This window comes from Protopterus annectens, chromosome 3.part0 (genome assembly GCF_019279795.1).
Source record: "Protopterus annectens isolate FY-2018-M chromosome 3.part0, PAN1.0, whole genome shotgun sequence".
Lineage (NCBI taxonomy): Eukaryota > Metazoa > Chordata > Ceratodontiformes > Protopteridae > Protopterus > Protopterus annectens.
Window position 1 is genome coordinate 38060868 of NC_056731.1, and position 12828 is coordinate 38073695.

The 12828-nt window shown below is 37.2% G+C and overlaps 1 protein-coding gene across 3 annotated transcripts in view; it reads left to right on the forward strand.

Annotated features, from left to right (window-relative positions):
- LOC122796246 (nebulette-like) overlaps positions 1-12828 on the forward strand; it is a 1283698-nt gene that overhangs the window by 504905 nt on the left and 765965 nt on the right. For all 3 annotated transcript variants that reach the window (XM_044064567.1, XM_044064568.1, XM_044064569.1), the window contains exon 10: positions 9368-9472. In XM_044064567.1, coding sequence (XP_043920502.1) covers positions 9368-9472 — 105 coding nt within the window. The remainder of the gene's footprint in view (positions 1-9367; positions 9473-12828) is intronic.

Sequence of the window (12828 nt, forward strand, 5' to 3'; positions counted from 1 at the left end):
CATGAAAAATGAAAACCTCTCCAAGCTCTTCTTAAAGCGACAGTTACCTCAAAAATGCTAAAATATCAGATCTTACTGGTTACAATTCAAAACATATTAAAAATATAAGAAAAACTTTTGTAACATTAAAATACAATCACAGTAAAAAATCAGTTCATAAATAATCAGCTGAAGACAACAAGGTACAAGTTTAATATCTTTATTTGTAAGATACTGTTAACAGAAATATATTTATTTAACCCTGGGGGTTTGAGAGGCATTTAATAGCAACAACCAGTGCAATTCATGGTATTCCAAATATTTCTCCCAGCTTTCAACTCTCTCAGAAATTTGTACATTTTCCACAATAAAAAGCAATCATTTGTAAAATTATTACACACCTCTGAATGTTTACTTAGGGTGCTTTTTTCATTTTACTATAAAAATATGGAAACGCAGTTTGTCAAATACAGGTTGGTTGAATGTGGATTCTACCAACATCCGTAATGTCAAACTGAAAATATCTAAATTCATATTAGCGAAAGTGAGTACACATTCGCTAATATGAAGTTGAAGTTTTGAAATGAGATTGCAGTACAGTGTGGTTCGGGAAATTTTCAGTTTTCCTCACTGTAGTACAGTTTCAGAGTTGGTATATATAATATGCAGGAGGTGTGGGTGGAGCAGCCCTCCTCATAGGGGTTGTGGGGGGTCTTGCCCCCCCCCTGCAAAATCATTAACAGTAACAGACTTTTGACATTGGAAGTTCTGATGTTTGAATGTTGATTGTTGTGGTTACCATTTCTGAAATTTTGGTAATCCGGTATTACCAAAGTGGATAAATAATTTGGTAATTTTGTAAAAAACTGGTTTCAGTTTCAACATTTTGATAGCAAACCATTTTTTCATCTGCTTTTTTACTGCATACATGTGGTCATAAATCATATAGCCATTCTTCCTTATATAAAGTGCAGTTAATGTAAGGCAAGCCACAAGTAAACTATTCGTCTTGTTGTACAACTGTATCTACCTATACAAAATAACGTTTTGAATAAGAGGAGGTGGTGATGTTAATACTACCATAACTAAACATACATTGTGAGCAGGTCCTGCACTTGTAAAATCCCTCTATTTTTGTTAGTGCTTCCTGTCACTTCACTTGTCTCTTGTTCCATTGACTCTTTAACAAATGTACTGTGTTTAAAGACCAACGTAGGGGTTTCACCTAGTTTTTGAGTTAAACCAGTGGGACCAAACACCCCTGACCAGTTTTTTCAAAAAAATATTAATATTTTACAGAGGTAGATACAATTGTGCAAGAGGGATAGTTTACCTTGCATCTTGCTTTGCGTGCCTTGTTTTACATAGGGAAGACTGAGCATGCATTACAGACTAGGAATTATGGACACACCTATGCAATAAAAAAGAGGGATGAAAAATGTCCATTGGTACCTAGTATCATCTGTCTGGGGTACCTTATATAACCTGTTTCACTTCTTGAAAGCCAAAGGCTGTCCATCAGGTATATTGGTTACAGTAAGACAAAACATTTTCTAGGGCAGGGAAACAAGATAAAGAATTATAGCTTTTGGCATTTGTAATTGCATTAACTCAAAATATGTTTTCTGTATCACAGAGGCTTCACTCATCTCCCCCTGAAAAAAAACTCGCTCTCATTACATTAAGTATGAGTGAAAGAGGATTCTTCATTAGGGAAGCCTCAAGTTGTGCTTTCTTCAGAATAAGAATGCTCAGACTGAGAAGAATCCTCTGAAGTATACACCACCCCTTTTATCAATTGTTCTTCTCACTGCAAACTCTTGTTATAATGGGAAATAACTTTTTTATTTTCCTGCCTGAGGTTTGAACTGTCTTGGATAAATTAGAAATCAATTCCCTAGCAAAGCCCAGTAAATCTGTCCATTGAGATAGAGGCAAGATGTTGGAAGTTTTTCCTAATCAAGCACAGTGTCCGCCAGTATGAGTTGCCCTGTAGGCTCACTGATCCCAGTTTTCACTATCCTCTCATAGCCAAGTAAAGATCCTTCACCTGCCCCTTTCCCAGCCAGTAATAAAAGTGGTTCTCCCTCACCTGCCTTTGGCTTCCATTCAGCCGCAGACTATTTGGCTCTATTCTGGTCTTTGTTGGTTGCTAATGTTAGGCTTAGGAGACTGGGGGAAGAAGATGGGTGATCTGAGGAAAACAGCAGAATCACCAAGCAGTTCCTGAGGCAATGTAGGAGCCAGATAAACCCTGAAGGACTCCTTAACAAGTTTCTTCTTTTTGTGCACTGAGAATGGTAGTATTGCAGAAACCAACTGCTGCTCCACAGGTAAGCCAAGAAAGAGGATAGGAAGGCAGGCAGCATAGCCTAGATGAAATGGTGAGTCTATATTACAAAGTCAAAAGACGAGTTCATCAAACATGTCTTAATCGACACATAAATATCAACCTGTTGAAATGATGAACGGCCGCTTCAGTGAATTTTTTCCCAGGGGAAAAAAATAGCTTGGCTATCATCAGGTATTTGTTCTTTTCCCCGCTGTAGTGTGATCTTATAGAGTTTGTTTATTTAATTAGGGGGGGTGTGGGGAGTGAATTGCCCCACTATGTAGGGTTTTACAGTTTGGTTTGCTTGTGTACGGGCAATCAATTTTTTCCCCTTGGAAGAAATTTGCTGAAGTGGCCACTTGGCATTTGAAAAGGTCAATATTTACATGTTGATTAAGACGTGTTTGGTGAACTCATCTTGCGACATCGTAATATAGACCTGAAATGGTAAGGATGAAGAAGGGAGAACTAATGAAACTCCCCCACTTCACAATGACCTTTCCCAAACCCAATAAATAATAAAATAAGTTATGTTTTTGATCATACAATAAATGTTTTCGAAACAAAACGTTATCTGAAGCAGTATTGTCCAATGTCCCTTAAAATAAGTGGCAATTCTCTTTGTTTCAGTAGACCTAATAGAATTCTTGTCAAAAGAACTTAACGTTTTCCGCAAAAAACTGAACTTTAGAAGGAAGGCATTCCCCAACGAAGGCTTATCTGCTCAGATTGAAGATCAGACTGAAGATCTCAGCTGACTGATGGGATATCACAGGACTGTTAATGAAGCCCCCACTTTAACACTTTAGTGTGTCAGCTGGTCTTTGGCATAGATTTTTTTAACAAAATGTTGGGAGAACAATATTTTCAAAAAGAATATTTCCAAAAGAACTCTGTATCAAAAGATCTTCTTATTCATAATTAACAGTTACTACTTTGTGCATGGGAAAGCATGGAGACGGGTACAGAAGCACAGTGAAATAAGTAAAACAGTCTTTTTTTTTTAATAAACTAAGCAGTTGATACCTCTCAATTTTTACTAAAAAACAACTTGAAAACTAAAATTTTGAAGAAAATGTTGTCAAAAAGAGGCAGGCTTGTGGTACAACTCTATTACAATAGTTTATTAAAGTAAAACTTTTGATAATATTCAGTTTCAGAAATTTATGAATGTTATGGACTAGGTGTATTAGAATTTCATGATCGTAGAGTATTCAGCCATATTATCTTAATATGGCAGCTGCTCTTAAACACAAACAAAAGATTATCAAGGCATCGGTGGACTACAACATGCATCTAATTTTTTTTCTTTGTACAGACAGGCTAATGCAAATATTTCCCTATTTCCTTATAACTGTCGTAATTGGCACATTTTAGACAAACAGGACTAATGGCAAAACAAAGTCCATTATTGTTCCTAATGCATACTGTTTTCTGATTTACAGATATTCCTCTTTCTCATTTTTGGCTGACTTACAAATCCCCTCTGTTAATGCAAATACAATAGTCATATCATCCACTCATAGTGTTTCCACCCAAATAGAAGAAAACAGTTCAGCAATGAACAGATACCTTTTCTGAATTTAATACCCAGCAAATGACTTGGCAGGTTACACACTTATCTTTGCTGCCAGAAACATTAGATAGATGCAGGTAGAATTCCCACACCAAGTACTTGGATTTACATTCATATGCTAGCTCTGCAGAGGAGCCTGGGGGAGCTGAACTCCTATAGTTCTGTACTTCTGAAGGCATGTTAAGTAGAGATCATACTTAACCTGAGATAGTGTCACTTGTGCATGATTCCATGGTACTTATCAGTAGAAGAGTGTAAGAGTTTCCTTCTGCATCCTGTCAAAATTTCCACTAGCTGGCATTAATGCCACCTCTGATCTCCCCTGCAGAAAGGAGATAAGCTGAGTGTGATCTACATGACCAATAAATGCAAACAAATAAATAAATGTTCAGCACTTTATTTCAATTCATGTGCAGTGATGTTAGATGATACAGAAATTTGCTACGATGCACTAGTATAAAAAAGAATTTGAATGCAACTGGGAAATTTCTTTTCTGATTTCTGTTTTGCAGAACAAGTTTGTAATGCCTGGAGTGCCATGATTACTCTTCAGTACCATTTAAAATGCAAACTATTTAAGTGTTTCTGTAGTGTGAGAACCAATCTTAACAATTACTAAATGTTTCCACTAAGCACTATTATGATTGTTTCTTGCACTAGGCACTAAGAAATGACAGGGATGACTAACAGACATCAGCGGAAGAAGTCAAAATATCTTTTTTTCTGCCTGCTGTCTATGCCTGCAATCTGTACATCACTTTGTTTCAAAATCTTTCCCTAACGTGGGTTCCTGTCTGACAGTGCCAACTATTTGCTTTACTAGATTGAAATCCAGCTTAACATTTTGCATTTTTTTCTTTTTTTCTGTGATTAATAATACGTGGAACAGGTAAATCGACCTGTAATGCAAGGAGTTATGATCAGGTCTCTAGTCATAACCTAGTATTATGTGTTTCCAACATGGATGCCTCAAGCTCCACTCTCAAGTTCAATTTCTTGGCCTGTATGTTTCCAACACATAATAATGTAGTTACAATCAGAAACCAAATCATAATCCTTTATGTTATATCCTTGGAGATGAATCTATTTTGTGCAGTTCCATAGTCTACCCTTAGGTTACTACTAGATTTTTAAACAAATAGTCATGCATACACATGTACATATGAGTGTGTGTGTGTGTGTGTGTGTGTGTGTGTGTGTGTGTGTGTGTGTGTGTGTGTGTGTGTGTGTGTGTGCCTGCGTGCATGCATGTGTTTATATGTATGTGCGTGTTTGTGCTTGCATGTGTGTGTGTGTGTGTGTGTGTGTGTGTGTGTGTGTGTGCGTGTGTGCGTGTGTGCAATAACAGAAGTGATTTAATGTGATAGAAATTGTCTTTTTCTCCTACAATCTCTGATATAGTCCATTGTTCATACCTACTATTAATTTTGTTTACTTATGTGTTTTATTACAAGCTTCTATTGTATAAAAAAATTAACATACTCTAAGATGTGGGTCATGACTTGTTAAGAGCATGTCACAAACAAAAAAAAGTACTAGCAATATTGCTAACCCATTTGCATGTCTTAAGAAATCTAGAAATATAACTGCCGGAAGACACCATTCTGAAAATGATTCCAAGTATTTTTTATTATAACAACAATGTATCTTATCTCTTAAGCTGTAACAAGCTTTACCTGCTTGGCTTTGTGAAGATACAGAACTAAGTATGGTTGCTTTTTAGTTTATGTAGGCTTGTTGAATTGACATCATAATTCATTTGGATATTTATCTGATTCTGTCAAGATCTAATATTTTCATTTGTGTACATTCCTTTTAAGTCTTCTAATCAAGCAGTAATGTCAAACAGCGTGTGTGTTATTGTGTAAGTAATGCCTGCTTAGGGGTGTTCGGAGGCCCGGCAGCACAGGTGGAAAGCCATTATACCCTGGAAGGGTGTTATTTACACAATAACACACACTCTGGAGGGCTTTATTGTGCTTAGAGAATGAATTTTCTGTTAAATTGTTTTGTATTTTTTTTTTTTTTTTAATTACTGTCTTTTTAATGTTTTTGATGTAAAATAGTTCCTCTGCGTAATGTTTCAAAGTTGCTGCAGTATATGTAGCTGTTGTTGGAGGATATATTTTATAACCAAAATATACGTTTGGTAAGAACTTAAGGTCACACACACACACACACACACACACACGCACACACACACACACACACACACACACACACACACACACACACACACACACACACACACACACACACACTCACACACACACACACACACACACACACACACACCAAATCATTGGGGTTTGATGCCACTAAATAATGACTTACATTTGTGTTTTAGAATTTATATCCTTCAGAAAATGTATGCTAACATAAATCCTGTTATTATAGCAACTTTCTAATTTTATAAAAGCAATGTGCAAAATTTGTCCCTATTTTTGGGCCTTTGTACCCATTATTCTAGGGTTTATCCAGATTTCTTGAACCAAGAGGTTGAGAGGTATGTGTACCTGTTAGTTTTAAATAACTGCTGTAACCACTTATCGGTTGCTCGATCTCTCTCTTTCTCTCTGTCTCTCAGACACACACGTGCGCGCGCGCACACACACACACACACACACACACACACACACACACACACACACACACACACACACACACACACACACACACACACACAAGCTTTTCTATTTTTTTTTAATTATGTTTCTTTTAATGTTACACTCGCTAAAGAGCGAAAGTGGTGTTTAGCAGGTGTAAAATAATGGTGAGTATTAGCTTTCTTACAGTCCGAGCTCCACAACCGCTTAACACGCTGCAAAGCAGCTGACTAGTTTTTCAGTGGGCATCACCTGTACATTAACACCCTGTTGGAGAATGTTTGTTCTCTGATCAGAATCGTGATGTACAGGTCACCCATCATCTAATACAAAAGTACAGAATTCACATAACTCTTCAAAGAAAAGTGCACTTTATCACTAAAGATTTCTTCTGACTTCCCTACTGTTTCATAGAATCATGTTACAATAATGGCTTCAAAATAAAGCTGAATATACATTATAAAACTTAATTGGGATTTACATATATAACAATACTCCACCTGCTGTCAATAACATGCAAATATTACTTTGTCTGTTTAGCTACACCTTCAGTTCAAAATATCATTCAATTCAAGGCACTTCAGGCTTTCATATGAACAGATCAGTTTCCTTACCTCTCATTTTCATCATCAGGCCTTCTTTTTGCCTAATAAATGGTACCTATTCTATTCAAGCAGGATCAGCACCCACCTCTTTCTTCAGCAAACGTTTATAGATGCATTTGTAAATATTTCTGCATGTCACTTAAGTGTTCTGTAATTCTTGTGTTAGACTGTCAATTGTTTTTAACTACATAAAATGATCTTATGATCATATTGCAGCAGATCTTATGTTTTCTGTTCGTCAGCAAATAAAATGTGGAATAACACATCTAGTACCCAATAACCAAATTTCAATGTCACATGCTGCTAAGTTGCATCTAACTGCTATAGCAACCCCATGAACATCGTCTTATTTATTTCTGTCCAGTTTAACGAAATATTGGACAGCTAGCTTTCGTCCAAAGAGCATAAGATGGGGTTGTGATTATCAATACTAACATTTCATTTTCTTTAATGTAATCAGCTTTCACATTAGAACCCCCTACTAATGCACATATTACCTATATAATTCTTCAGCTAGTTGATTGTAAAATAATGTTGTACAATTCTCTAAATTTCAGTTTATTCATACCAGTTATAATGTTCCCAGTAGCAGTTGCAGAATTTGCAGGTTTGCCTTCTGTTGTCATTTGTACCTGTGTGTGTTAACAGCAGGGTAACCTTCACACACTATGAGCACAGCATGCTTGTTTGGGCCTCCTCACTCTCCTCTTTACTAATCTGTATTAAATTATTGTCCCTTTTCTGAGAGAGTTCTACTCCAGTTGACAACATTTCCGCTGACTTTCTACTTTTGCACCTAAATAAAACCAAAGTGGTGAAACTAGCTGGAACTCGAGATCTCTGGTGAAATGTTATGCTATTATTAATTATCCACTGCTATTGTATAAGAGCCTGTTCAGGTACAAAACAAACTCAGAAGAACCTACCAAACCTACCTGGATGTGCTATACTCAGGATATACTGTGCACGTCATTGTGTACTAATTAATGCTAATTTATCCTTCTAGGAATGCATGCTTTTCTGTATGTTTGCTATTAACTGTAAGATTCTGCCTTATGCAGCAGTGTTTAACCATGACTGCCTCACTTAAAAAAATCCTTTCCTTTTATTTTAAAGGGCATTGTTTGTAAATGTCACTCATAACTCTGTCACTGCCTCTTTTTTATTTTTGCTTTCTTTTTTCAATATAATAGTATTCCACTGGTAATGATACCTTTGATTTCAGTTTGTTGCAGTGTTCTACAGTATTGCCTGCAAACTATTTAAGCAATAATCCACACCTGGGTGTGGGTAATGCTGGATTTACCCACGGTTGGTGTGGTTTGGTCACAGGGGCAAAGCCCGAATGGCCAAACAAAGACACCTGTGGGTAAACCCAGCATTACCTACACCCAGAAGTGGGTTATTGCTATTATACAATATTATTTAAGAAAAAAAATACTTACCTTTCTTAAATAATGGCATTGTACAATGACTCCGTGCTGCCTGTCCTCAGCTGTTTGGTATTCTGCGGCAGTTCTGATATACTGCGCATGCGTATGCTTACGCAGTACATCAGAGCTGCGTGTGGAAGCAATGGAGAAAGCAAGATCTCTGTTGCTTTTTACAAAGTGTCTTGGTATGTTAAAGGAGTTTAACATAGTGAGACAGCTTTAAAAAAAGTAATGGAGAAAGGAAGATCTCTGTTGCTTTTTTTAAGCTATCTCGCTATGTTAAACCCGTTTAACATAGCGAGATTATAGCAATGAAGCTTTTCCGTTCTCCGTTGCTGTAACAAAAAAAAAAAAAGACTTATGCTAATGGAAAAAGTCCGGGCGACTGGACCTTTTTCCATTAGTATAAGTCTGATTTACAACGGACACGCTGACCAATCAGCATGCACGTTTTGGAATATTAATGGGGGGGGGGTCATTGTACAATTTCTATTCCCAGTGTACCCCACACAGTAACCAAAAGAAAAGAAGCAAATACATGAATAGTTGTAGCTTAGAAAACAGTAACAGAAACTGTTGAGCTACACCCAATACATTCTTTCTTAAAATCAGTTTTGGTATTTTTACATTTATAATACCCACTGTTCTCTGATGGTTTCCTGTGAAAACTGTTTTCTCAGAAAGGTAACGAAAGACATATTGCTAAACAAATAAATATAACTTGATTTATCAAGTGTAAAATGTTCAGTAAACTAAACTGCATAAAATATTGCATTTTTTTATATGCTTACCGTCCAATAAATAATGTTTGGATCTGTACTTTTCTTTATGTCTAGCTTGAATATAAAAAAGAATATGAAGAAAACAAAGGCAGTTATCATTTCACTTTGGATACGGCAGAGATGGCACACCACAAAGAAAATGTTGTGCTTCTTAGTCAGGTATGTAGAAAAGTAATTTATTCTAATAGTAATGAACTGCACACTGAATAACTGATGACGTAGGGTTGTCAGTCTAGCTGCAGCATGAACTGTCTGGGAACTGAACCGACTGATAATGAAGCAGGTGCTGTATGGCACATCCTAACTCTGAAATACATATTATTAACTAGACATGCATTTGTAACCTACTCGTATGTGTATGAGTTAAGGAATGTCAGCATTGAAGGATGTACAGTTGTAGCCTTTGAATGTAGGTGAAAAATCTGCACAAATGGAGTGTAGCTTCAGGAATTATGTTCATTGGTCAGTTTTAAGTTTGACTGCCATACACCTTTGACAACATTTTACTTTACCTTTCATTGACCCTGAGTAATCATTTTCCATTCTAAATCATAATGTTCACAGAGACTATGCAAACTGAATAATGCTTCCTTTAGTAAGTCTGCTGAAGGAAAGAGAACATTGCCTGCATTTTTGCAATGCTCAGCTCCCCAGTGATCTCCACAATTTGATTTGTCTGGAACTCTAAATGCTGTCAAACCCATGTGATCTGTCAGAAGTTGCCAGCCAGAACTGACTTAATAGCTCATATTTAACTTTTGAAATTCAAACACACACATACACACTCTGGCATCACTATTGCACTGTTGACAATATAGGCATGACCACCTGCTGTAACAGAACATGAACGTCCACCAACCTTTGCCCAGCAAAGTTGGGATGACTAATACCCTTTCACACTCCCGACTTACACCCACCCACAAAGTCACACAATACATTGATATTATCTCTGTCACTTTCAATTGATGGTCTTGTAACAAATATGTACATTTTCAGCACATTTTTGTACTCCTAAGTCATATGATGTGTGAGTGTTGGAGGGATATGTAATATATTTCTGTTGTCAAATATGGTAAATACTGTGTTCTCACTGATATTAAGTACTGTTCACATTTAGACTGCCTTTAGAATAGCCCAGAGGGTGTTAGGTTTGCTTTTTGGTCCCTTGACCTAGTATCATCCTTAGTAATTGTTATGCATCATTTGGATCATTTTGGTATGGCCTCTTTGTTAATCTCCCCCACATAACACTGGTGCTCCCCCCCCTCCATGCTGACTTTTTGGACTATTTCAGATTATGTATCCGGAATATTTGCTATTATTGTGTTTTAAAAATAAAATAGTATGTTTATTTATTAGCTTATATTTTGTCATAAAATGTGTTGTTTAAACATAAATAAGTAACTACTAGACTCTTAGATTACCCCAAGATCCAACAACCCCTTTAGGTCCTGTCTCATGAGCTAATTAATTCACTCTGGCATGCTATATGGGGCCAGTTTGATGGACTACTGATGTCCGGTGTCCACATGGTGCTTCTCCAGGTGGATGTACTGTGGCTTTCCAGTAGACATGTCTCCTAACTCCTGTGGTACTGCCAAGATCTCCTGGACCTAAATAGATGATAGCTGTATACGTCTTTCCCTACACTTCTTCCTGTCTGTTTTCTATATCTCTCCTTTCACTTCTTCACCCTCATTTGACTCATGCCTCACTTTTCTTCACATTCCATGCACAGCGATAACACATACGGCAAATATTCCATTCTATGCTTATTATTTCCTCCATAATAGCATTATATTACATGATGTTATAATGTTGTACAGATGGTCTTTCTGATGATTGTATTGATTGAATTCCTTTATCATGTCTATTTATGACTGTGTTTGCTTATGATGCATATAATCTTGACTTATACCTCTCTGCACACTTGCCTTACATTTACAGCCAGCCTTAGGCATAGGCAAACTAGGCGACTGCCTAGGGCGCCATCAAGGCCGGCCTTGTAAAGGGTGCAATTTTTTACTTTATTTATTTATTTATTTATTTTAATTAATTTAGTTAGGCCATTCTTTCTTCTCGGTGCCTGCTCGAGGGCACCGGAACCACAGGGCAAAGGGGGTGGTGAGCACCCTCCCACTTTTACAGCATTGTGGTATTAGCGTCTTACAGCATTGTGGTATTAGCGTCTTCTCCTTTATGGAGAATCATGCATGCACACGCCAACATGGAAGTAAATACATTTTGCAGGCATGCGAAATGTAAGCTAGCAGTTTTGTTAATAGGGATTAAGTCTGTGTGTGCTCATTTGGCCGTTCAGTTAAGAAAGAAGGTAAGTGTATGTGTGTGTAATTTAAACTATTCGCTTCTGTATTCATGAGAAAGTGTGTGTGTGTGTGTGTGTGTGTGTGTGTGTGTGTGTGTGTGTGTGTGTGTGTGTGTGTGTGTGTGTGTGTGTGTGTGTGCGCGTGTGTGTGCATGGAATTTAAGTTAGTATGGAGAAGCTGTGGTTTGTGCAGTGCAGTTTGGTTCTTGGTGGATGTGTGGTTGCTACATTGGGAATGAGGGATTTAAGATAGAAGTGTGAGAATTCAGGGAAATTAGTTTGAAGAGTAAGGTGCTTAATATGACTTTTATTCTGTGAAAGACTGGTAGACAGTGTGCTTTAGTGAGCACATTGCACTGGCATTCTGGCTTGGTAGCCATACTAATGAATCTGCAAATACTGTTGGCATGAAATATTTCTCTTTGAAGCTGTCACTTCAAGAAAGGAGTCAATATAAAGGTTGTTAAAGAAATACTCCCTTCCCAATATCATTCCTTCCTTCAGGGAAGAGAAGTGGAGTGAGATATCTCATCTCAAAAACAGATGGAAGTTGATTTTGTTTTTTGTTCTTTCAATAAGGTGCAGAAAGCTAAGATGCTGCTCTATAGAAATTGCAAGGTATCCAAAGTGTCGTGCCATTTCTATGGTATTAGGTTATTGGTTATCTGCCATTCCCATATACATTGTTGAGTCTGTGTCTTGCCCTAAATTACACTGATTAGTGTTTCTGGTGTTCTGAGAGAAAGAATTGTATTAGGTCTTCTTGGAGATGGCCCCTTATTACACAATGGTGGTGGTAGGACCTGTAAATTACCATAATGGCTGTATGTAGGATGATAGAAATATGGGGGGAGTTCTCCAGGGAGTTAGTTAGCCAATAAAGAAAATAGAAATGGAGAAACTCCTGAGCCTTGTGGTACTCCTGTAGTCAGTGGAGTGGGTGATGATTTGGAGTTCTGTATTTTGACATAAAAGAGTTTATTAGTTAGGAAGTTTTTGAACTAAGAAAGAGGTTGAGTGTTTACTCATGCATTGCCCTAACTGTATGCAGCATGTTGTTCAGATTTCTTGTGCTAAGAGGTTGAGAGGTATGAATGCATGGCATGTCATGCCCCTAGTTGTTGATTATTTGGTACATTTTAAGGGTTCCCTCCTTTGTATAAGATGCCTAGTAACTATGAAGTGTTGT